The sequence below is a fragment of the Helicoverpa armigera genome, chromosome 19 (genome assembly GCF_030705265.1).
Source record: "Helicoverpa armigera isolate CAAS_96S chromosome 19, ASM3070526v1, whole genome shotgun sequence".
In the NCBI taxonomy this organism is placed as follows: domain Eukaryota; kingdom Metazoa; phylum Arthropoda; class Insecta; order Lepidoptera; family Noctuidae; genus Helicoverpa; species Helicoverpa armigera.
The window spans coordinates 9,627,543-9,651,845 of NC_087138.1; the positions used below are offsets into that span (position 1 = coordinate 9,627,543).

At 42.1% G+C, this 24,303-nt stretch overlaps 2 protein-coding genes across 2 annotated transcripts; one reads left to right on the forward strand and one right to left on the reverse strand.

Annotated features, from left to right (window-relative positions):
• The first annotated feature begins 599 nt into the window (after positions 1-599).
• On the forward strand, positions 600-2,037 carry LOC135118256 (uncharacterized). The gene is made up of 3 exons (XM_064039584.1): positions 600-933; positions 1,031-1,646; positions 1,710-2,037. Exons 1-3 carry the CDS (start codon positions 600-602, stop codon positions 2,035-2,037), a joined length of 1,278 nt encoding a protein of 425 aa, XP_063895654.1.
• A 6,149-nt stretch (positions 2,038-8,186) lies between these two features.
• Positions 8,187-23,309, reverse strand: LOC110381534 (leucine-rich repeat-containing protein 24). The gene is made up of 2 exons (XM_021341871.3): positions 23,186-23,309; positions 8,187-10,055 (listed from the first exon to the last, which is right to left on the reverse strand). Exon 2 carries the CDS (start codon positions 10,032-10,034, stop codon positions 8,292-8,294), a length of 1,743 nt encoding a protein of 580 aa, XP_021197546.3. The 5' UTR covers positions 10,035-10,055; positions 23,186-23,309; the 3' UTR covers positions 8,187-8,291.
• Positions 23,310-24,303: the final 994 nt, after the last annotated feature.

Here is a 24,303-nt window from a genome sequence, read left to right on the forward strand (position 1 = left end):
AACAATTGCTCTCATGATCGTGGGAACTATATGGATTCTGACACAAATAAAACAAAAAACAAAACGAAGAACTAAGGGGTGGGATGAGGACTCGGACTCCGAGTCCGTGTCCAGCGAGGGGGATGCGGGGGGTTTTAAGCTCCCCCGCAACAAGAAGGACCACCGGGCCGACGCCTTCCTCAAGAGGAGGAGGGAAGACCCCGGGTCCTCCTCTGGTGGTCGCGGGGCCTCGGCCAAAAAGGTCGCCAGGAGGCCCGTCAGCGAAGGGTCCGCTAGGGCTTCTGGGGGTGGCGGAGGAGCGGCTCATCGGAGCTCCTCCTCCGAGGAGGAGTCGGCCATCGGCTCCGACCGGGAGCGCAGGGCGGACTTCGAGAAGACGGTGGAGTCCGCCATCAGGCAGGTGGCCTTAAAGAGAAAAAAGGCCAGCAAAGACGGCGCCATTGAGGCCGCCACCGCCTCCATCACCGCCGCAGCGGTGAGCAACTGGCCGGGCTCCCGTGAGCGAGCTGGCCAAACTGCAGCAGGAGGTGGGTCGTCTGACGGCCGCCCTGGAGTCTCTTGTGGAGGAGAACAGGAGTCTCCGGGCGGAGCTCGCTAAGATGCGCGAGCAGGGGGCGGAGCGCGGTGGGGCCAGGCAACAGGCGCAGACTGCGCCGGCTGAGAGCCAGATCCTGGCCCTAGTCCGTCAGGAGATGGCGGCCTTCCAGGCTCGCTTCTCAGTCCTGGAGGGCAGGGTCCTGCGCCCCCTCGCGGCGTCGAAGCCCCAGCGGCCCAAAGGCCTCCTATGCGGCCGCGGTTGCAGCGGCACCCCACCCAGGAGGGACCGCCGAGCAAGCCCCTGTCGCGGCGCCGAACGGACCGACCAGGAGGGCGCCCGCTCAGCAAAGCCCAAGACCGCAAGGGCGGTCCAGGCGCAGAGGCCCCGGTGCCACCGTCAGCACCGGCTCCGTCGTCGGCACCAGTGGCGAAACGCCCTCCAAAGCCGACACCGTCTGCGGCCCCTCTTTCTGCCACTGAGTCTGAGTGGCAGGTGGTGGGAAAAGAAAAGAGGCGGAGGGCGGCCAAAGCGGCCAAAGAAGGCCCAGAAACAGCGGCGCAGGGGCGAGCCGCCGCGGCGAAACTCCGCGCCCCAAAACCGCGGCTGTAGTAGTCACACTACAGCCGGACGCGGTCAAAAGGGGCGTGTCGTACCGCGACGTGCTCGCCCAAGCAAAGGAGGCGGTGAACCTGCAGGAGCTGGGTATCGCCTCCGGCCTCCGGCTCAGGGTGACCGCAACGGGCGCCCGTATGCTGGAGGTCCCAGGAGCGGCCAGTGGGCCCGCCGCAGACGCTCTAGCCGAGAGGCTTAGGGCGTCCATAAGTGCGGACGATGCCCGAGTCTCCAGGCCCCACAAGTGTGCGGATCTGCGCATCATGGGCCTGGACGACTCAGTTACTGCGGAGGAGGTGGTGGCCGCCGTCGCTAGGATGGGTGGGTGCTCTGCCGACGAAGTGAAGGCGGGCACCATACGTCCCGACTTCAGGGGCACGTGCACCATCACGGTGAGCTGCCCCGTGACGGCGGCCAAGCGCATCGTAGACGGCCGAAGATTGCTGGTTGGCTGGGTGTCGGCGCAGGTCAAGCTGCTTGACCCCCGACCGCTGAGGTGCTTCCGATGCCACGTCGGGCATCATGTGGGTGTTCGTTGCACCTCGGAGGTCGACCGCAGCGCCCTCTGCTTCCGCTGCGGTCAGCCCGGACACAAGGCCGTGGCTTGTAGCGCCGCGCCGCACTGCACTGCGTGCGCGGCGGCTGGCAAGCCGGCCGAACACCGGGCGGGGAGCAAGTCCTGTGCCCCACCCGCCAAGACCAAGAGTAAGGGCAAGGGCCGGCCGTCCGTCGCCGCCACCACCACCACCTCCGCAGTGGCCACAACCGCAGCTCCTGCGGCCGCCGCCGCCTCCAACGCTGCCGCCGCTGTCAACGCCGTCGCCACTGCTGCTGTCACGGCGCCCGTGTCTGCGTCTCAAGAGGAGGAAGACGTGATGGAGTGCTAGTCTGGCTCCATTGCGCTTCCTCCAGGCGAACATCAACCACTGCGCCCGTGCCCAGGATCTGCTGCTCCAAAGCATGGCGCAGTGGTCGATCAACATCGCCGTGGTCGCTGAGCCGTACTTTGTCCTTCCCAGGGATGACTGGGTTAAGGACCTTAGCGGCTCAGTGACCATCATATCGTCGGCCGCCGCTGGTACTCCTTCCCTCGAAGGGGTGAAGAGTGGAAGGGTTGCGTCGCAGCACGGTTCGGGGAGATAGTCGTCGTGGGGTGTACTTCTCCCCGAGAACTCTCGCCGAGTTCCACAACTCCCTCCTGGAGTTGTCCGTCGTCGTCGGAAGTTATTCCCTCCCCGTGATAGTGTTAGGGGACTTCAACGCCAAGAACTTGGCCTGGGGTTCCCGACGCACAGATGCACGGGTAGGATGGTGGAGGACTGGGCGCTGGAAGCAGGCCTGGTCGTCCTCAATCGGGGTTCTGTCCCCACGTGCGTACGGATGCGGGGCGAGTCAGTGGTGGATATCTCGTTCGCCAGCCCGCTCTGCTACCGCGTGTCTTTGACTGGCGCGTGGAGGAGGGTGGAGACCTACTCCGATCACCGGTACATCCGGTTTGACGTCTCCGCCCAGAACCCTAGCGCGCCGGTCCTGCAGACCCCGAGTGGTCCACGTTGGGCGCTGAGGCACCTTGACCGGGAGCTTCTCCTGGAAGCCTCAGTCGTGCAGGCCTGGGTGTCATCACCGGACAGGCCCGCCGACATCAACGACGAGGCGGGTGGTTCCGGGAGACCATGTCCGAGATTTGTGACGTGGCCATGCCCCGAGTCCCGCCAGGACGCGCCCGACGCCAGGTGTACTGGTGGTCTCGCGAGATCGCCGCCCTTCGAGAGGCGTGCGTCGCTGCGAGGCACCTGTACACCAGACACCGCAGGCTGCGCATCCGCCCTCCGGATGCAGAAGCCAGGGAAGCAGAGCTGTACGAGGGTTACAGAGCTGCGAAGACCGCCCTCCTGGCCATCGTCCAGGCCAAGGAGGTGGCCAATACGGAGCTGCTGGGGTCTCTGGACAGGGACCCGTGGGGGCGCCCGTACAAAATGGTGCGGGGCAAGCTCCGCCCATGGGCCCCCCCGCTGACCCAGAGTCTTCGGCCTCAGCTGGTGGAGGAGGTGGTGAGCGCTCTGTTCCCTTCGCGCGGGGAACACTCTCCCCCGCCCATGTCTCTGCAACCCGCGGTGTCAAGTACGGACCACACTTCCGACGACGACGATGTCCCCGAGGTGACTGGGGTGGACCTGAGAGTGGCGGTGGCTAGGCTGAAAGCCAAAAACACCGCCCCAGGGCCTGATGGCCTGCCTGGCAAGGCCTGGGTCCTGGCCCTTGAGGCTCTCGGGCCTCGACTTAGGGGCTTCTCAGCGCATGTTTGGAGAGGGGCCAGTTCCCACTTCGTTGGAAGACAGGAAACTGGTCCTCATACGGAAGCCGGGGCGCCCTGCGGACTCTCCGTCCGCATACCGGCCTATCGTGTTGCTCGACGAGGTGGGCAAGCTCTTTGAGCGAGTTGTCGCACACCGCCTCGTCGCGCACCTTGGGGGGATAGGGCCGGACCTTGCGGACCACCAGTTCGGTTTCCGCAAGGGGCGCTCAACGGTGGACGCCATCATGCGCGTGAGAGCTCACGACGGGGATGCTGTGTCCCGGGGGTCGTCTTGGCGGTGTCTCTTGACATCGCCAACGCCTTCAACACCCTTCCTGGAGTTGCATCAGGAGGCACTCCGGTATCACCGGGTGCCGACCTACCTTCGTCGCGTGGTCGAGGCCTATCTGTCGGATAGGTCCATCATTTACCCTGGTCACAACGGGGAATGGAACCGGCGAGAGATGTCGTGCGGTGTTCCGCAGGGGTCGGTACTGGGGCCGCTCTTGTGGAACATCGGCTACGGGTGCTGCGCGCCGACCTCCCTAGCGGCGTCAGCGTGGTCTGCTACGCTGACGACACGCTGGTTCTGGCACAAGGGAGGTCGCACCAGGAGGCGGCCGACATAATGACGCGCGGGGTTGCGATAGTCATCGAGAGGATCCAGCTGCTGGGACTGGAGGTGGCCTTGCACAAATCCGAGGCCATGTGCTTTCATGGGCTTCGGAACGCGCCACCTTCAGGCTCCCAAGTCACGGTGGGGGGGGCTACCATCGGCGTCGAGAGGGCGATGAAGTACCTGGGACTCGTCCTCGACGGCCGGTGGAGCTTCGTCGAGCACTTCCGACGTTTGGGCCCCAAACTGGAGAAGGCAGGTGCTGCATTCAAGCGGCTCCTGCCCAACCTGGGAGGCCCAAACGCCCCCTGCCGTAAACTCTACGCGGGGGTCATGCGGTCCATGGCCCTTTACGGGGCCCCGGTATGGGCACGTTCGGCACGGCCGCGGGCTGTGCACTACCTGAACGTGCCCCAAAGGGTGATAGCCATTAGGCTAATCCGGGGGTACCGCACGATCTCCCGCGAAGCAGCTGGCCTACTCGCTGGACTGCCACCGTGGGATCTGGAGGCGAGGGTCTTCTTGCGCCTGTACGACTGGCGCGAGGAGGCTCAGCGCCGGGGAGAAACCCCGTTGCCGCGGCAAGTTGTCGCGCAGCGGGCGGAGCTCCGGCGCGATCTCATGGTGGCCTGGAGGGCGACTATCGCAACCCAGTGCAGGGCACGCCACCATCGTGGCGGTAAGTCCCCTCTTTGAGGAGTGGCTCGGGAGGAGTCACGGCGCCCTCACGTACCGCATGACGCAGGTCCTCACCGGACACGGTTGTTTCGGGAGGTACCTGCACCGCATCGGTCGTGAGGAGGCGCCAGGTGTCACCATTGTGCGGACAGCCCCGAGGACACGGTGGACCACACAGTCCAGGTGTGCCCCGCATGGGAAGGGCACCGCCGGGTCCTCGTCGAGGCTTTGGGTGGCGGCGACCTCGCGTCCGGCCCTGGTTCAGGCCATGGTCCGGGGCGAGGGAATGGATGCCGTCGCCTCCTTCTGCGAAGCGGTCATGCTCGAGAAGGAGGAGGCGGAACGCCAGAGAGTCCGCACCTCTCATCCCGGCCGCCGCGCTGGACCAGGTAGACACCATGGGCGCCGGGTGTCGCGAGATGACTCCCGGCCACCGTAGGCGTGGGTCTGTGGGCGGTGAGTTCGGGTGGCTCATCGTCCCTCTGTCTTCCTAGACGACAGACCCGTGTCGACGGCGCGCGTTGTTCCACGCGCTCCTCAAAGACGTCAGCAACCCAGCGGGGCCCAGCAGGGCAAGGCCTGCCGGGGCTGCGGGTTGTTCGAAAGAGATACCGCGGCCCTGGTACATAAAAGGCCTATGACGGAACACGACGATTTTAGTCAGTAAGAGTCTGACACTCCCTCACCGCTGCTAACCCACAGCGGGAGGGGTCATTTGATGATTTTACGTCGATAAAAAAAAAGGTTTTAAATCCTATGTTCACCGGCAACGTTCGGGACCATTCGGGAGTATTCGGGTGTCTTCGTTTTGTATGCACGGTGGCGGCTTTCGGACGCCCCGCGACTTACAACTTCGTATCCATTATTTTATACAAATTGAAATGTCAGCGGAGTTGATTTGACTATCGTGTTTTCCAGATGACAGAGTCAAGTTTTCCTCCTACTTAAACGTACTTTACTGCGCAAAAAATATAAAATTTGATCTTCTTTAAGAGAAACTGGACTATCACTTGACGGAGTGTGTCTTATTTTGATAGAAAACACTGTTTACGAGTAACCCACGTGGGTTGTCCATTCTTAGAAACGTTATTGAATTATTACACGAAGTTATGTATGTATATGCAGCAGGTACCTACAACCTTGTTTTAGTTAATACTAACTGTTTTCCCGCGGTTTCAGCCGCCCGGGGGAATAATTACTACCCGTACCAGGATAAAATATAGCCTATGTTACTCGGGAATAGAGTAGTTTTTAAACGGTGAAATTTTTCAAACTGATTCATATTTTTATTACGTTACAGATTTTTTGTCGTCCCACTGCTGGGCATAGGCCTGCTCTCATACGGAGTAGGATAAAGCATAGTTTTATTACAATCTAGTCATTTGAACATCTTTGGCAGTCGTTACGGATAGTAGTCAGAGGCCAGTGAGTTCGACAATTGTCTTGCCTAGGGGTTGCCCTAGTAACTAACTGGGTTGAGGAGGTTACGTAGGCAGTTGCTCCTTATAAAACACTGGTACTCACCTGTATCCGGTTATACTAGAAGCATAGTTGGGACCCGACCGACATAATTGGCAAAAGTCTAGGCCCTAGGCAGATGATGAGAATTCTTGTAAAACTATAATTGAAAAATCTCAATCCCACCTCTCAGTACCTACCTACTCTTCCATCTTCATCTTATTTCCAGTTTTCGATTTTTCCGTCCATTTACAGATTGAAACTTATAGATAACTGTGGATTTTATAGTTCCGCTGAAAGGACCCGATATATCTTGAAGTTTTATAGTTACGAAATGTGGTGGAAATATGATTGTGTCGGTTTCTATTCGAGAGCAAGATTTTCGCAATCTATTGTAGTACTTGTGTGGTAGTGTTGTGTTGAAGAAGTCATTTCATTTTTTAGATATATTTGTACTACCATATAGCTTGAAGTTAAAATTACAGTTTATGAATGCACTTTGAAAAATTCTAGAAATATGGCGTTATAATGATTTTGAATGTTTTATGCGATAATAGTATACAAATCTACAGTTGATGAAAGAAGTGTGTTCTTCTTTCCAAAAAGGTTTTTGATTTCAGACTAAACTCGTGTTGCAGTAATCATAAAGCCTGATAACCAGTCTTATCAAGCAGTATCAGGTTGCCCAGCTGACTGGGTTGTTGAGGTGAAGACTTTATTACTGTAATTTATGTAAAACTTTAGTAATAATAATGACGCAGGACATACATATTATAGTGCACGGTCATTTACGCAGACACAAGTGCACTTACTATTCCTTTTCTCTCATATAAAATAATTATATATAAATAGGTAAATAAAACGTTTCAGTAAGTATTGCCATACTTACACATGGGCGGCAACTTGCTATAATTAGGAAATACAAACTAAAATAAATTGTTTGCACTCTTTTATTTTCTCACCACTTGTATTTAAAGCAATGATTCACGATCAAATCCTTACATATACAAACTATAGTTAGGTATATAAACTTAGGCCGTACTGTACAACACTAATATTTAATTATCATAAAATAAATTAATAAACTGTCGATATATGTATAATTAGATATATGAGAGCTAAAACAGATTTTCAAGATTTGCACGACTACCCAGGAACACATTCAGGGTTAAATGTGGTTTGAACAAAGTTCTTTTACAATGTTAATAATAATTACACACACAGTCAGCTTTTATAAAATAACGAAGGTCTGGCAGAGTAATGTAATATTAATATTGTGTAATGCAAGTAAGAAACAAACAATTTAAAGTAACATCTTCTTAAGTAACGCCATTTTAAAAACAAACATTGCATTGGTCGGAAAATGCAGCAATGCACAAATAGTATTTTTCATTCTTTAGTTTTGCTTTCATTTCACTAAGATTTTCTCGTATACTAATGACAAATGTTGGGATAAAAATGACAAATTTATATTATTTACAACTATAAAATTGATATGTTATACATTATCTTTCTGTAAATGCTAAAAATCGTATCCACCGCAACTGTTTTTGTTCACAGGTTTATTTCTAAAGCTAGATTGTAAACTATTATGTAATAGAAGCAGTGAGAATGACAGTCCTAACAAAACAAAATAAAACGAATTTTATGAACAACAATTGATAAACTGCAGCCAAATAAAATATTAAACAGAAACCGTCTTACCACAAAAACTTTTAAACGTCAGTTTATGCCTTGTCTAAAAAAAATTCAAATTATGACGTTGACATATGTTTTGTTTTGCAACCACATTTTTTTTAGACAAGTGTAAAACAGGCGTTTACGTTTTTGTAGTAAGGCCATAATTATTTGCATACTTCACAAATATTGTGTTAACAATAGTACCTAAGCATAACTTCAGTCATTTAAACAAAAATACCAAAAAAAAAAAAAACAATAACTCGGTTTTATTTGCATTATTAAAATAAAGCTTCTTTATCAGTGGAATGAAACAAGGTTAGCAAAATGTGCTGATTTCATGGTTCCTAATCTGCTGGTCTCAGTTCTATCACAAATACACACATTAGTATTTGAAAAAAAAAAACATTTGAAACTTACAAAGCGGTAAATTCAGTAGAAAAGGTTGACAGAGGAACATTCAAAGGTTCTTTGTCATTATTTTTGTCACCATTTGCCCCTGGAAGTGACCATGTTGAGCTACCCGCGGCTGTAATCCTAGGTCCCATGTTATCATAAGCAGATTTTAGGAAACAAGTCCTACTTCTTCTGGGTAGTGTGGCGCCACCTCCCAAGAGGTCTGGATACTCGTCACTATGCCCGGCAACTTGGACAGAAATAAATATATTACCATACGGAGCTGGTAATGCAAATTCAGCAGGAGGTGGAGGAAACGAACCAGGTGGGCCTTCTATCGTAATTTGTACAGGCTCTAAGCATCTGGCATCATCGGATTCCATAGAAATGGATCTGTCGAGCATTTCAAAGCCATACGAAGATCCTAAATCTCCACTTGTTCTATCACAACTAACAGCTAAAGAAGTATCTAATAATTTCTTTTCTTGATCAGTAAAACTTCTACTTGGCGGCACTCTTCGACGCTTTGTTTTCCAGCAAACGCATGCTGCTATAAAGCCTCCTGTGGTCATGGTAAGCAATGAACCTCCTATTAAAAAAAAGGTCGAGTAATTAGGTGCTACTCTTGCTGTTGCTGTTCTAGCTTTAGGCAGAAATAGTGTTACATAAGAATTCGCTTCTCCAACAGGACTTTTAGCCCTACATTTCCACTCTCCCGCTAAATCACTAGTTACATTCGTAATAGTCAAATTAATCCACTGTGCACTTTTATTTAAGAAGTCATCATTATATTCGTCAAAATTGTCTAACTGGAATTTGTTGATTATAATATCACTGTGTTTTTCGCTACTATTATTTATTTCTACATGACGAAAAGTCCATGTTACTATAGGTTTAGGGTCACCTCTTACAAAACATCCAAAAGATATTTCAGCCCCTGCCTCAGTTCTAATAACCATCGGTGATGTGGTTGCAGAAGGTGGGCATATAAAATCTTCCCTTTTTAAAGCTCTCCATGAAGTATCCGTCTTTTTATCTGGACCTCCGCAAAAAACTTCTTCGTTACCTAAATTACTGTTTAGAAACCAATCGTGAAATTCTCGTAGTCGACAATCACAGTACCAAGGATTGTCAGACAGTGTTAGGGTTTTAAGTACCGGCAAATTAAATGTATCTTGGTGAAGATGTGACAGTAAATTTTGGTGTATATTGACTGTTTCCAGAGCTTGAAGATTCATAAAAGCAAACGGATGGACTTTGCGAAGCTGACATCGTGATATTTCCAGCTTTTTTAAATGTTTCAACGGAGGAAATTGCTCCGCAACTAGGACACTTAATGGGTTATCATTGAGGATCAACAACCTCAGGCGTTCTGCCCCTTTGAACGTGTCAGGTGATAGCTGCAGAAGTTGATTCTGGGACAAATCCAGCTCTATTAATATTCGTAGTTCTCGAAAAGCATTTGCATGTAGTGACTGTAGATTTGTTGAACTGAGATTTAATCTCTGAAGATTTAACAGTTCTATGTTTGAAAAGGCGTCTTCTTCTAGCCTTTTTAAAGGATTTCCGTGGAGGTCTAATACTTGGATGTCTGCTGCTAACTTTGGAAGCTGTCTCAAGCCTGCTGATACGCATGATGCTGTTTTCTTTCCTGAAGACCATTTGCAGTGACATTCTGTTATGTGAGCGCAGTTGAGCCAATCGCTTCCAGCTTGTGCGAGGACGACAATGAATGTTAGATATCCACACCATGCCCGAATCATATCAGTCTGGCTTATGTTTACCTGAAAAGAAGAAAAAATAAATTAAAAACGACGCACTGAAGAAAGATACATTTTCGCGGAATTGAGATTTTATAAGAAGTGGTGGTTATTTTTTTGTATTACAATCAATCCCACCATAAGAGCCCGTATCACATTAATCAATATGTTAAAACATTCCAGTATCAGATGTGGGAAACACCCTTTTCCATTTTGACTTGAGATTGGAACTTCAAGTTAGATTAAGGGCGGTTCAATGCGGGCCGCTTACAAAATAGTAAAACCTCATGATCAGATAATACGGCAACTTGTACGCAAATCAACATATTATTTGTTTTATGATTGGGTTGTTTTACGCCTTTGCGATCTTTGATATATTTTAAAAATGTTGCTGTTGGGAGCTTAATACTGTTTCCATTTCATAGTGCTGATAATAATGTTGTGGTAAGGTTTAAGTTCTTAACTGTCGCGTTAGGGTTCTGTGATGCTACTTTAACAAAATACATTATGTAATTACACATTATAAATAAATATTTTCCTATTTATTAAAAGTGAAGAGCACAAATGTTATACCAAACATTCGTAAAGATTTCATGTAAACAATGTTCATATCGCCAAGTAGTATTTAGAGGTTGACACCTCAAAAAAAAATACAGAAAACCATTACAAATTCAGTCAAAAAGCAAACTCGTCGAAACAAGATTCAAGCGAAAGGTACATAAATACCTACTGTTTGGACTATACATGGACAAGGGGATGTGATGACAGGTGACACTACTTCATCTAGTTATACGACGAGGCCTTTACCCTACTCCAATTATTCCGTCCCGAAACTCCGCCTAACATATCAACAGAGGGTAACAAACGGTTGTACTAATTAATATTGGGCACTTAACCTCAGTATCGCCTATCTGTTCTGTACGTGGCTAATGAAGAGTTTTGTTAATTAAAGCGGGTCAAAGGAAATCCTGGTTGCTGGACAAATAAGCAATTTAGTCATTTAAGTGCAATGAACTTCCGCGTTGAATGTCAAGTATTTCATTTTTATTTTGGTAAAACGTCGCCTGATGTTATGTACTACGAAGACACCAGTATTAGGTGGAACAAAATATCAGCCAAATGGCTTCCGCGACCTGAGTAGCACACCTCCATTCTCATAAACAATTGAGTCATACCATATGACCATAACAAAAAAAAAACAACAATTTCTTGCATTCGAAGTCAACATCGGCCCTTGAATTTTAACAACCCCATATAAAAAAAAAATATATAAGAGAAATAACGATTCGCGTCTAGCAACATCTAGAGGTACACCTACATATACATATTTGTGACTATGTAGATCCACAGTAACGATCACAGTATTATTTTTGTAGATCGAAAGCGGACTACAAACTCCAGCAAAACTGAATCAAGCATTTATTTTATTGAATTCAACCTAACTGGTTTAAGATCTTACCAGGTATCGTTTCGCAGAAATTGAAAATATAGACCCAACACAAGTAACTTTGTATATCAATGATGTTAGTATTTAGATAGGTATAACTGCTTATTGCACGTCAGATGCCGACAGACGGCTTTGAGAAAACTCCGACACCAGGGCTTACTGGGTGACTAAAATCTGCAACTCACTCGGTAAAAAGAACATTGATAGTTGCTCAATAATAAGTAGAAAAAAAGTGCAACTTCTGCACATTTTGTTAGCTAATCCTCTTAATGCAGATCTAAGCCACCTTTTCTGCGGGAAATGACATTCTAGCTAAGCAACCTTATGGCTTAAATGTGGCGTCACCCTAACCGTAGTTCGGATAAGCCGAGTTTTGCGGTGGCAAGCGCCAACGTTCGAGGATAGCCAGCTAATTGGGACTTAGAATACTAGATATCTAAGATATTAACAAGATTTCATAGATTTCATTAGTTTGGCAATTATTTATAAAAAAACAAAGTCGTTGATGATATTATGTCGTATAAATGTGTCCTCTTTTTTTTTTAAATAACGTCGAGCGAGGATGAAAAAACATGAACAACGAGCATTTATTTCCAGTACATAATCTTTTATGGTGTAATCTTAGCAGTGACAGTATTCAGTTTATTTCAATTTTTCTAAGCCAATGGTAATTGAAAGCCGAGATCGTTCTATTCTGACCTATATTCAATCTTGAGCGCAGTCACTATAGCGTATTAATCTGATTTATCGAAGTGAATTTGATGGTGTGTATTAGCTTGCTCTATAGCTAGATTAAGAGATAAATAGAAAGATCATTATTTCCGATTGTCTAAATAATTCGATTCTGACAGTAAAATTGCAAGCAAGAACCGACTGTAAGCTGACAAGCCTTTCATTCCTGCACTGCATGTTTGAGAGCATGCAAACAACACATGATTAGCATAAAATTGTCATTGCATATGCAACTACTTCAGGTAGAAAGTTGCTGTAAACAACTATGTATACCTAAATTATAGGGGTATGTTTCGTCTACTCGCTAAGCAAATTTGGTTAGCGCTCGGGTTAAACTAGAAATTTAGCTAAAACTGAATTTAACTTAATGATGAAGCATGAACTCTAGCGGCTAAAAACTAAAACTAGTTATTGTTTAGTCTAGACTCACTATGAATATTTAATCTTTACTGTATATTGGACAATATTAGGTGTATGCTTAATTTAATTTTATGAATAGGTATTATTAATATTCAGGATAAAATTATGACGTAGAATGTAGTAGATCTAAATAATATTTTTATAAATAATTAATTATAAGCTTGCTGGCGCTTCGACAGTAGTTAACAGTAATAGGTGTCAGTTTTCAAAGCAACACAAGCGTTATAAAGTATAATTGAATGAAATTATTATCGAAATTATTCTATTGTCTAATCCCGCGTAAAATACAACTTCCCTTTTTCAAGGAAATATAACCAGAAAGTTATTTTTCAAAACCACCCTATAATTTTACTTAGAGAAAATTCAGTCTATAAACCAATAAAACGTAGGCAAACGTGAAGAAATCTACACGTCCACAATAAAGGCAGACGTGCGTAGTGCCTTGGGAATATCGATAGTTAGAGCATCCATGCGACTCAGTCACACTCGGTGAAATGTACCAGCAAGACGTGGAATGACACTGGAGGAACTATCATTCTTATTGGCAAACTATTAAAATGTCGACAGTGCTATTAGTTTCCTTTACGGGGCTTTGGTTGGCATGCTATTTATTTCTTAGATCTTTCCTATGAACAATCAAAACTGACGGCGTAGTGGCTTTTGTACGTTGCAAGCAATCGCCACCGAGGAGGGAAGACCACTAAATGCTATATACATATCATATCGTTTATTGCATTTCATAATGTATATTAGGTGCAAAATACAAAATGATTATCACAACTATGGTCCCTGATGGGTACAGCAAATAGTTAGAAAAGAGGAAGGCGTTTAATGTAAGATAGAACCTACATAACTTAGTTAATAGCTTTCTAGTTAATAGTTAATTCATGATTTGGTTTGTTACAAAATACGGCCAAAGAAGGTACACAGGAATGAATTTTATCCAGTGCGCAAACTTTGTCAACTTATAGTTAAATAAGTTTTATAGATACGTATATTTTTATTTTGTAGTATTTTAGTACAAAAAAGAAAAGTTATTGATATCGAAAGGTGTTTATTTTGTAAAAGATTGAAGGGTCACAATCGTCATAGTATGCACGGCGGCAACGCGAAACCGGTTTACTGACGGAGCTCCGCTCGGCGCGCGTTAGTATAGTTGGTATCCATATTTTGCTGATTTTAGGGCGGACAAAAGAATGAAAAATTTTTTTTTACTGATGATGCAGATATGTTTTGTTAATGATTCTGGACTACCAGTTTTCTTTTGTGCACTGCTTAAAATTCATTCCTGTATTATTGACAAATGATTTGATGAATTCAGTAGTTAACCAGTACAATATTATGAATGACAATATGCTTATTGTCAAAAAGAAGCTTTAATTTAAATTCAAATTATTATAATGTTATTAATTACTAAGCTGATTATATTATAATGACCAAGATTTCGCAAAAAATTCATACTTTTTTAGGGTACTAAACGACTTATTATATTATGTGGTACTTAATTGGTTACATCTATAGTTTGAGACTTTAAAAGTATTTCTCAGAATATATAATTAAGTTACCAATAAGTTTTTCTCATAGCATATTTATTTATTTGATATCATCATCATCTGCCTAGCCTTTTCCCAACTATGTTGGGGTCGGCTTCCAGTCTAACCGGATGCAGCTGAGTACCAGTGCTTTACAAGGAGCGACTGCCTATCTGACCTCCTCAACCCAGTTACCTGGGCAACCCGATACCCCTTGGTAAGACTGGATGTCAGACTTTCTGGCTTCTGACTACCCGTAACGACTACCAAAGATGTTTAAATGGCAGCCGGGACCTACAGTTTATCGTGCCATCCGAAACACGGAAGAACTCATTATGACAAGATGGTCACCCATCCACGGACCGACCGCGCCAAGCGTTGCTTAACCTTATGATCGATCGAACCGCGCGGCTTTGACTTAGCACGAGCTTGAGATAATGTGTGGAGAATTTCTATTTTATATCTTACCATAACTTTTTTATACATAATTACATAATGAAGCATAGTTTGTTTTCCCAAAAGAAAATTAAATAAATCTCAATAATGAGAACATTTTCAACCTACATATCTGTTTATGTTCATGAGACCTATGTTCAGCAGTGGACGTCCTATGGCTGAGATGATGATGATGATGATGATAATATCTGTTTATAGCCGTGAAATAGATTAAAAATCATTGTGATTAATCTTGCAACTTGGTGTAACATAATCATAACGATAGACAGGTAATTATAAGGCGGGGCGGCTAACAGGATTGGCATCGTCGTTAATTTCACCCCTAATGATATTACCAGCGCATCCTACGTGTAGCGTTTATAAGGGTTTTATTATGACATCGTAAACCACATCTATGTATAGAGGTGACCTTAAGTATAAAGCTGTTCTCTATACATTATCGGAGATGGTCACTCATATCAATGAAACCCGATGAGATATTCATACGAATTTCACAATTTAAAGCTTGTATCTACATATTATTATGTAATGTAAAAAGCAATAGTAACTAAAGCTTGTCAGTAACTTACACGCAATATGTTTAATTGGTAGACATCAAGAAATAAGCGTACTCCTTTTAAAGGTCGGTAACCAGTCATGGGCTACATCAAGTTCAGGCAATAATCGCTTTCCACCTGACGACCTGACATTTAATTATATCATCATAAAACACCTCACAGCACACAATGATTTATCTGTTGTTTTTAGCTAAGTTTACATTACACATAGTCTACCGATGCACAAACTGGCATACAAAGCCACAAATACCACGAAACAAGAAAAAAAGATTACAATCTAGAAATTAAGTACAAACTCAGCGAAAAATGGTCGAAGCATTCTTATCACGCTCCATTGCGGCAGTGAACACAATATTAATGGAAGAGTCTACTGGCCAGGTGCCAAGGTGCATCGCCATGATTTAATTTCAAGCTACTGATGGAAGCAGACGGTAATATTGAATTAAACGCCCGCAGGTTTACTCAATGCTCCATGTTTTGTTGGCACAACGATTAAGGGTTAGGCGTATATTGAAAATGGTTCAGTCAGTGTATTGCTTAAGTAGTGTTCTTCTGCAGCTTTTTTTTAACAACAAGAGTTTGAGAGCTGGTCTCAAATGATTCTGGCCTTGGTGGATTCTTGGCCTTGGCCTGGTTTTGACTAGAAGATTTTCATCCTGTTTTTACGTTTATATTTGTTCATATAGGAAACCGACCGCAAGATACATAGTAGGGAAAAGATTTTGGAGATGATGATTTGTCCACATTAGAAGATGATGCGTATATCTTGTAACTTTATTTTTTAAATTGAATTAAACGTCGTCTGAGAACCTACATACCTAACTATACAAAAACTATCAGTCGCATACAAGAATGCGATAACGTACATGGGTTATATTGAAGTTTTCGAAAGGGACGTGTGTGTTCCAGCATGTCCAGTATTGACGTCCATATCACGTCATAAATAAAAATAAAGTACCGATACCAGGCCAGCAGTCATCTCTGCACAAAAACACCATTGGTGCGGAATTCTGACGTGTTGTGGCGTTGGCGTGGCAGTGTTAGTCACAATGTTCCCCTCACAGGTACCGCAAAACCATCCAGTGTGTGTGCGTGCTTTGCTATGACTATCAACACGTCACAGGTTTGTTAGTAATGTCAGTTAAATCTGTTTCTCATACGGACAACTGCTGTCGTGTTATCAGTCCTGAGTCTCTTAATTTTGTTTGCTGAGAGCAAAATTTAACTTTGCACTTTTGACAAGCATTTCATAGGTCAGTTCCCTCGCCAAAAGCATAAAGTCTGGTAACTTTATATTTTAGCATATTCCACGTTAGTAAACAAAACTAATAACGCCGTCAAACGTTGAGACGAGAATATTATTTACATAATTTCTATGCAATGCGATTTCCTCGCTGATGTGGGAATAGAATGTAATAGCCCAACTCTTTTACGAGCAAATTGTGCAGTCGCGTCTGTGCATTATGGTAAAAGTATGAAACTTCTGACTGTACAGTTTAATTAGAAAATTATATGTAGATGATTTTATATTATTTTTTGTAACCAATTCACTGCTGATTTCGTGAATAAGAATATTTATTTGCGTGAAACGTGGTTTGACGTAAATGTGGACATTTTGATATCGTCATGCAAATCCTTGGTACATACAATGAACTCTTAAAACTAAGTTACAGTTATTAATTAATTTAATGAATCAATAATCCAAATATAATTTAAAAAGGCAGAGCGTAGTGTAGTAAAATCATTTCGGTATTAAATATTTGGAAGTAAACTGGACAGCGCATTGTGGAATGCTAAATTACTTTAAAGATTGGACATAATGCGGTTAAGACTGTCTGCTGGGAGGGTTAGAAGATCAGGAAACAGAATCCTATTTCCATTATTGCATATACATAACAGCCTATCCTAAGCTACACACGTAATGTCCGAAGCCTGTCCGGACACACAAGTCGGACACGGTGAGTTAGTGTCCGACACTGAGATAAATCGACTGCGGTCTTAGAAGCGGAGTGCACGCCCCAAGGAATCTATTATTTATCTATTTGTGAAATGCACTGTCCGGACGCGGTCTCATTGAATAACGGCAGGTTATTATGTTTGTTCAATTGGGGTGACATTTTGATAATAATTCGCTCTATATAAAGCCAGTTAACTGCCATATGGATCCTGTTTCTAGCTATTCTGGGGACACCGGGCTTACCTACTTTTTTAACATTATGCAAACCTATGTCGTATAAAGCTTTTCATTTTACATGCCGTCGTCTGCTAAAAAATATATAACAGTAACTCAGCTATAGAAAGAGCGCAAAAAATATTTTAACTAATTCCGTCAATACACATCTACCACAATATCTACGCAAGAACTTTAGCTGTATTCTCTACGTGATGCGGTGGACTCACATTTTAGATTCCCTTAGATCCCTAAGCTTTATCTAATAACACAGTTTACTTAAACAATCTGACCTAGCCTCCTCAGTCTATCTCTTGTAACCCTCATAAAACATGGGAAACTTGTCCAACTTAAACGCTATTTTGATAGCTGTAACTAACGTTGAGGACAGTCCGATGATTTTAATTAAACAAAAGTTAACGCTTGCCCCTATTCCGGACAGATGTGCCCTCGAAACAAATTGATATTAACACATTCAAAATATAAGCCCTTGGGGTTGCTATTATAACGATTATAAAGTCTTTCAATTTTCGATGTTGTTACAGTCATGTTATTAGTGAGAATTATGGTGTGCTGTTCTATAAATGAACTGAATTATGAATGTACCTACTATGGGAAGCAGGTAGAATTGCAATCTAAATATTTTGTGAAAAGCCTACAGTTCAGTAGCCACTTATGGACGTAAAATAGTATCTTTTACATAAAAGGACCACGACTAACTCCAAAAGCATTAGCGATTACCAAGAAGTTGCTGCTAGACGAAATAATCGAGAAGAGGACTTCCTAGAAAACTGTATTATATTGAATCTACATACATCCTCTGAAGATATTCCTCGCAATTTACCTATCGGGTATACATATAATATCATTCTTCTTCCCAGCAAAAACACAGAGGAAGTGGTGAATGGCGGGCGTTTTGGGGGCTGTCTTTTGTAGATTTGACGTTCAAAGGTGCTGATTTTCAGCCTACTTTGAAAAAATGACTTTTGATTTTGATTGATTTTGATTTGAGATATTGCCTAGATGGTCAAATTTTTTTCTTGCTCCTTTTTTATTAAAATCCTTAAAGGTTTCATTTTCATTCATCATCTATGTAACTTATTATTCAAAACTTGGTTCAAAGAGTAAGGTAAAGGTAGCCATATGATTCGAAAGACTTTTTAACCAGCCCGAGATAGCGAGTTCATTACCGCAATTAACTTGTACACCTGTTTTTATTTCATTATTATAAAAGTCTGAAAACATCAATCCACCTACCACCATCTACACTATTTGAAAAGGGATCTTCACATAGGGAATAAGACATTAATTACGCCAATTCCCAATATTCTAACTGCTTAGGTACTAAAGACAGAATTTTTCCTTAAGCCTCAAACAAGTGATGTTAAATTTCTATCTCTAGTAAGCAAAACCACAGATAGATAGAATATTGGAAACGACCGTTAGACTACATTAATCAACTAAACAACTTAATTAGAAATATAAAGTCCTTCAGCTCATGAATACAAATGCATTCATGAAATGTTGATGAAGTGGGTCCCCTCTTTAAGGAAAAATATTACATTTTAATAATTACCCTTCGGCTAGACCAAAAAGGCCTGTTCAAAGTGGATTTAGCATAGAATTCTGTATAATGCCGACATAATATTTCAATGGCGCCGGATTTCAACCCCGACCTTCCGGGGGGTGGTCATTTGGGTAATGTGAAATGAAATGAAACTTTTCGCCACTTCTTTGTGAGAGAGAATTCTAGGATAGCAAAATATGGAGTTAATATTTTTGCATTTACTGGAGAATATTAAGCAAAATAATTTTCATCAAGGAATCTGTAGTACTATCATATAGTAAAAGACAAAAGGAACTAACATATTAAATTTCGTTAACTAAACATCTTACTTATTATAAAAGCTAGGAAGTTAAACGTACATAAATGTTTATTAATGTTTCATTCAAAAACTACTTACTGGATGAATTTTGATGAAACTTGTTAGTAATGTAGCTTATATATCAGAATAGCATGTATGCTACTTTTTATCCCCGTGCATGAAGTACCTAAATACCTCGGGACGCAGGTGGAAGCTAATTAAAGATGAAACAAAATAAAGATGCAACAATAAGTTAATAAGTACATTACATATCAAAGTTATTACATATTTTATTATTCATTACTACATAATTAGAAAATTATATGTAGATGATTTTATATTATTTTTTGTAACCAATTCACTGCTGATTTCGTGAATAAGAATATTTATTTGCGTGAAACGTGGTTTGACGTAAATGTGGACATTTTGATATCGTCATGCAAATCCTTGGTACATACAATGAACTCTTAAAACTAAGTTACAGTTATTAATTAATTTAATGAATCAATAATCCAAATATAATTTAAAAAGGCAGAGCGTAGTGTAGTAAAATCATTTCGGTATTAAATATTTGGAAGTAAACTGGACAGCGCATTGTGGAATGCTAAATTACTTTAAAGATTGGACATAATGCGGTTAAGACTGTCTGCTGGGAGGGTTAGAAGATCAGGAAACAGAATCCTATTTCCATTATTGCATATACATAACAGCCTATCCTAAGCTACACACGTAATGTCCGAAGCCTGTCCGGACACACAAGTCGGACACGGTGAGTTAGTGTCCGACACTGAGATAAATCGACTGCGGTCTTAGAAGCGGAGTGCACGCCCCAAGGAATCTATTATTTATCTATTTGTGAAATGCACTGTCCGGACGCGGTCTCATTGAATAACGGCAGGTTATTATGTTTGTTCAATTGGGGTGACATTTTGATAATAATTCGCTCTATATAAAGCCAGTTAACTGCCATATGGATCCTGTTTCTAGCTATTCTGGGGACACCGGGCTTACCTACTTTTTTAACATTATGCAAACCTATGTCGTATAAAGCTTTTCATTTTACATGCCGTCGTCTGCTAAAAAATATATAACAGTAACTCAGCTATAGAAAGAGCGCAAAAAATATTTTAACTAATTCCGTCAATACACATCTACCACAATATCTACGCAAGAACTTTAGCTGTATTCTCTACGTGATGCGGTGGACTCACATTTTAGATTCCCTTAGATCCCTAAGCTTTATCTAATAACACAGTTTACTTAAACAATCTGACCTAGCCTCCTCAGTCTATCTCTTGTAACCCTCATAAAACATGGGAAACTTGTCCAACTTAAACGCTATTTTGATAGCTGTAACTAACGTTGAGGACAGTCCGATGATTTTAATTAAACAAAAGTTAACGCTTGCCCCTATTCCGGACAGATGTGCCCTCGAAACAAATTGATATTAACACATTCAAAATATAAGCCCTTGGGGTTGCTATTATAACGATTATAAAGTCTTTCAATTTTCGATGTTGTTACAGTCATGTTATTAGTGAGAATTATGGTGTGCTGTTCTATAAATGAACTGAATTATGAATGTACCTACTATGGGAAGCAGGTAGAATTGCAATCTAAATATTTTGTGAAAAGCCTACAGTTCAGTAGCCACTTATGGACGTAAAATAGTATCTTTTACATAAAAGGACCACGACTAACTCCAAAAGCATTAGCGATTACCAAGAAGTTGCTGCTAGACGAAATAATCGAGAAGAGGACTTCCTAGAAAACTGTATTATATTGAATCTACATACATCCTCTGAAGATATTCCTCGCAATTTACCTATCGGGTATACATATAATATCATTCTTCTTCCCAGCAAAAACACAGAGGAAGTGGTGAATGGCGGGCGTTTTGGGGGCTGTCTTTTGTAGATTTGACGTTCAAAGGTGCTGATTTTCAGCCTACTTTGAAAAAATGACTTTTGATTTTGATTGATTTTGATTTGAGATATTGCCTAGATGGTCAAATTTTTTTCTTGCTCCTTTTTTATTAAAATCCTTAAAGGTTTCATTTTCATTCATCATCTATGTAACTTATTATTCAAAACTTGGTTCAAAGAGTAAGGTAAAGGTAGCCATATGATTCGAAAGACTTTTTAACCAGCCCGAGATAGCGAGTTCATTACCGCAATTAACTTGTACACCTGTTTTTATTTCATTATTATAAAAGTCTGAAAACATCAATCCACCTACCACCATCTACACTATTTGAAAAGGGATCTTCACATAGGGAATAAGACATTAATTACGCCAATTCCCAATATTCTAACTGCTTAGGTACTAAAGACAGAATTTTTCCTTAAGCCTCAAACAAGTGATGTTAAATTTCTATCTCTAGTAAGCAAAACCACAGATAGATAGAATATTGGAAACGACCGTTAGACTACATTAATCAACTAAACAACTTAATTAGAAATATAAAGTCCTTCAGCTCATGAATACAAATGCATTCATGAAATGTTGATGAAGTGGGTCCCCTCTTTAAGGAAAAATATTACATTTTAATAATTACCCTTCGGCTAGACCAAAAAGGCCTGTTCAAAGTGGATTTAGCATAGAATTCTGTATAATGCCGACATAATATTTCAATGGCGCCGGATTTCAACCCCGACCTTCCGGGGGGTGGTCATTTGGGTAATGTGAAATGAAATGAAACTTTTCGCCACTTCTTTGTGAGAGAGAATTCTAGGATAGCAAAATATGGAGTTAATATTTTTGCATTTACTGGAGAATATTAAGCAAAATAATTTTCATCAAGGAATCTGTAGTACTATCATATAGTAAAAGACAAAAGGAACTAACATATTAAATTTCGTTAACTAAACATCTTACTTATTATAAAAGCTAGGAAGTTAAACGTACATAAATGTTTATTAATGTTTCATTCAAAAACTACTTACTGGATGAATTTTGATGAAACTTGTTAGTAATGTAGCTTATATATCAGAATAGCATGTATGCTACTTTTTATCCCCGTGCATGAAGTACCTAAATACCTCGGGACGCAGGTGGAAGCTAATTAAAGATGAAACAAAATAAAGATGCAACAATAAGTTAATAAGTACATTACATATCAAAGTTATTACATGGTGTGAAGAAGCCCAAACCGATAGACATGCTTGTCAACGTGGATAATTAAGTAAGTACTCGTAATATGAAAACAAAAATTAGTAGCAAGTAATTATAAATAACTTTTTATACCCGCTTAATGAATCTACATTTTGTAAATTTGTAACCAGACTTAAAAGCATTTCAGTCATCTTCTTAATTAATACAAAGTTATAATTTTCAAAGAAATCTTATTGCATATGCTACCTAAACAACCAAAGACTGGCTGGGATGTTATCTGGAGTTTGTAACCAGGATTTGGAGTTTATCTACACCACATGTTTGATGGCACGTTCTTTGAACATTATTGAAAAGAAATGTATAATAAGTAACACTGGTAAAACTTTAGCACAAATAATGAACATTCTCACTAGTAATCTAAAAGAATTAAATGATAGGGTTAAAAAGGAGAATGGGAAGATTTGAGATGGGTTACTCACTGGAGAGAGATGGCTTCCTTGGATTTGGAGACACCAGGCTCAGAAACGTAAGAATCGACTAAAGAAATAAAATGTTCCTTGGGAAGAACTGATTGTACCGTAACTCATAGATTGGTTAAAATCTACTATAATTATAGCATTAAAATTTAAGCCACAGGTTTCGTTGGCAGCTTAATTCTTTTTTTTGATGATGATTAGTATTACTAGAAGTATATAGATAACCAACGTAATAAGATTTTCTTTAACGATTACCTAATTGGTTTAATTAACAGGCTTGGTCTTATCAAGTCCTAATGCGGCATTGGGCGCGTTACACAAAATAATTCTAAATAAACATTGAAAAATAAAGAGCAAAATTAACTATAAAATTGTTGATACTCACATTCAGTCACGCCTGCAAAAATCACAATAGCAAAACGCACATGTCACTACACAGCGTAACCACTATGAATTTTTTTGTAGGCGTTACGTCGCCACGCGACTGCATCGGCGGCGGTCCCGCGTCCATCTGCCGCTTGCGAACCAAGACAGTATAACCTATTATTGTGTACAGATTATTCTTACGCCTAAACAGTACTGGTTTTTAATGTTTCCCTGAAGACTGTTTAGTGAAATGTCATAGTTCAAGTAACTATGTATTTGCAGATACTTTAAGTAGTAGGAAGTTGCAAAGTTGGTGTTTAAAGATAAATGTACAAGGGGCGTCACATAAAAAGCTTTTAACATTTCACTTAACCACTAAATCTTGGATGTCAAACAAGTCAGTGCTCAAAATTGCAGTCCGAATGAGACTCGCTAATTGAGCTTTGAAATTGTTTGTACTAAGTACAAAACTATGAGTAACTACAACTAAAATTAGATTTTACTGAGACCACGTCTGTACTTCGAAATTAAAATACGAGTTCATTAGCTTTTGTTGTTCTTAGAAAACTGTTGTTTTAATTTAAACTAGTATTTTCGTACGCAAATACATTTAATTATCCTACTAATATTATGAATGCGAAAATCCGTTTGTTTACTACGCTTTCACGCAAAACTACTTAACCGATCATCATGAAACTTTGTACACATATTCTTGGTGGTACTAGAATAAACATAGGATACTTTTTATCAACATACCACGCGGGCGAAGCCGTGGGCGGAAGCTATCATTTCTATAATCGTTTGTTACATTTCAATTATATATTCGGAAGAAATCACGGCAATTAAATATTTTTTCCAAAAAAACCTTTTAATCTAAATAAATGGCAGTATTATTGCAGTCAAAATAAGAAAGCCCACCTTTCTTCCCCGGATTACCATGAAAGTATGGCGGCACGTAAAGCTTTCACCGTGGTAGAAATATACAGGGGAGCCTCTAAAATTAAACACTGCTTACAGCGTGCGTTGATGAGGGAGCCGGGATAAATTACGTTAGGGCTGGTGCACACTTATAGCCAGGGTTCGGGCATAATCGTATTAATGTACTCGTAGCTTCATCATGCCAAGGAATACTAAAAC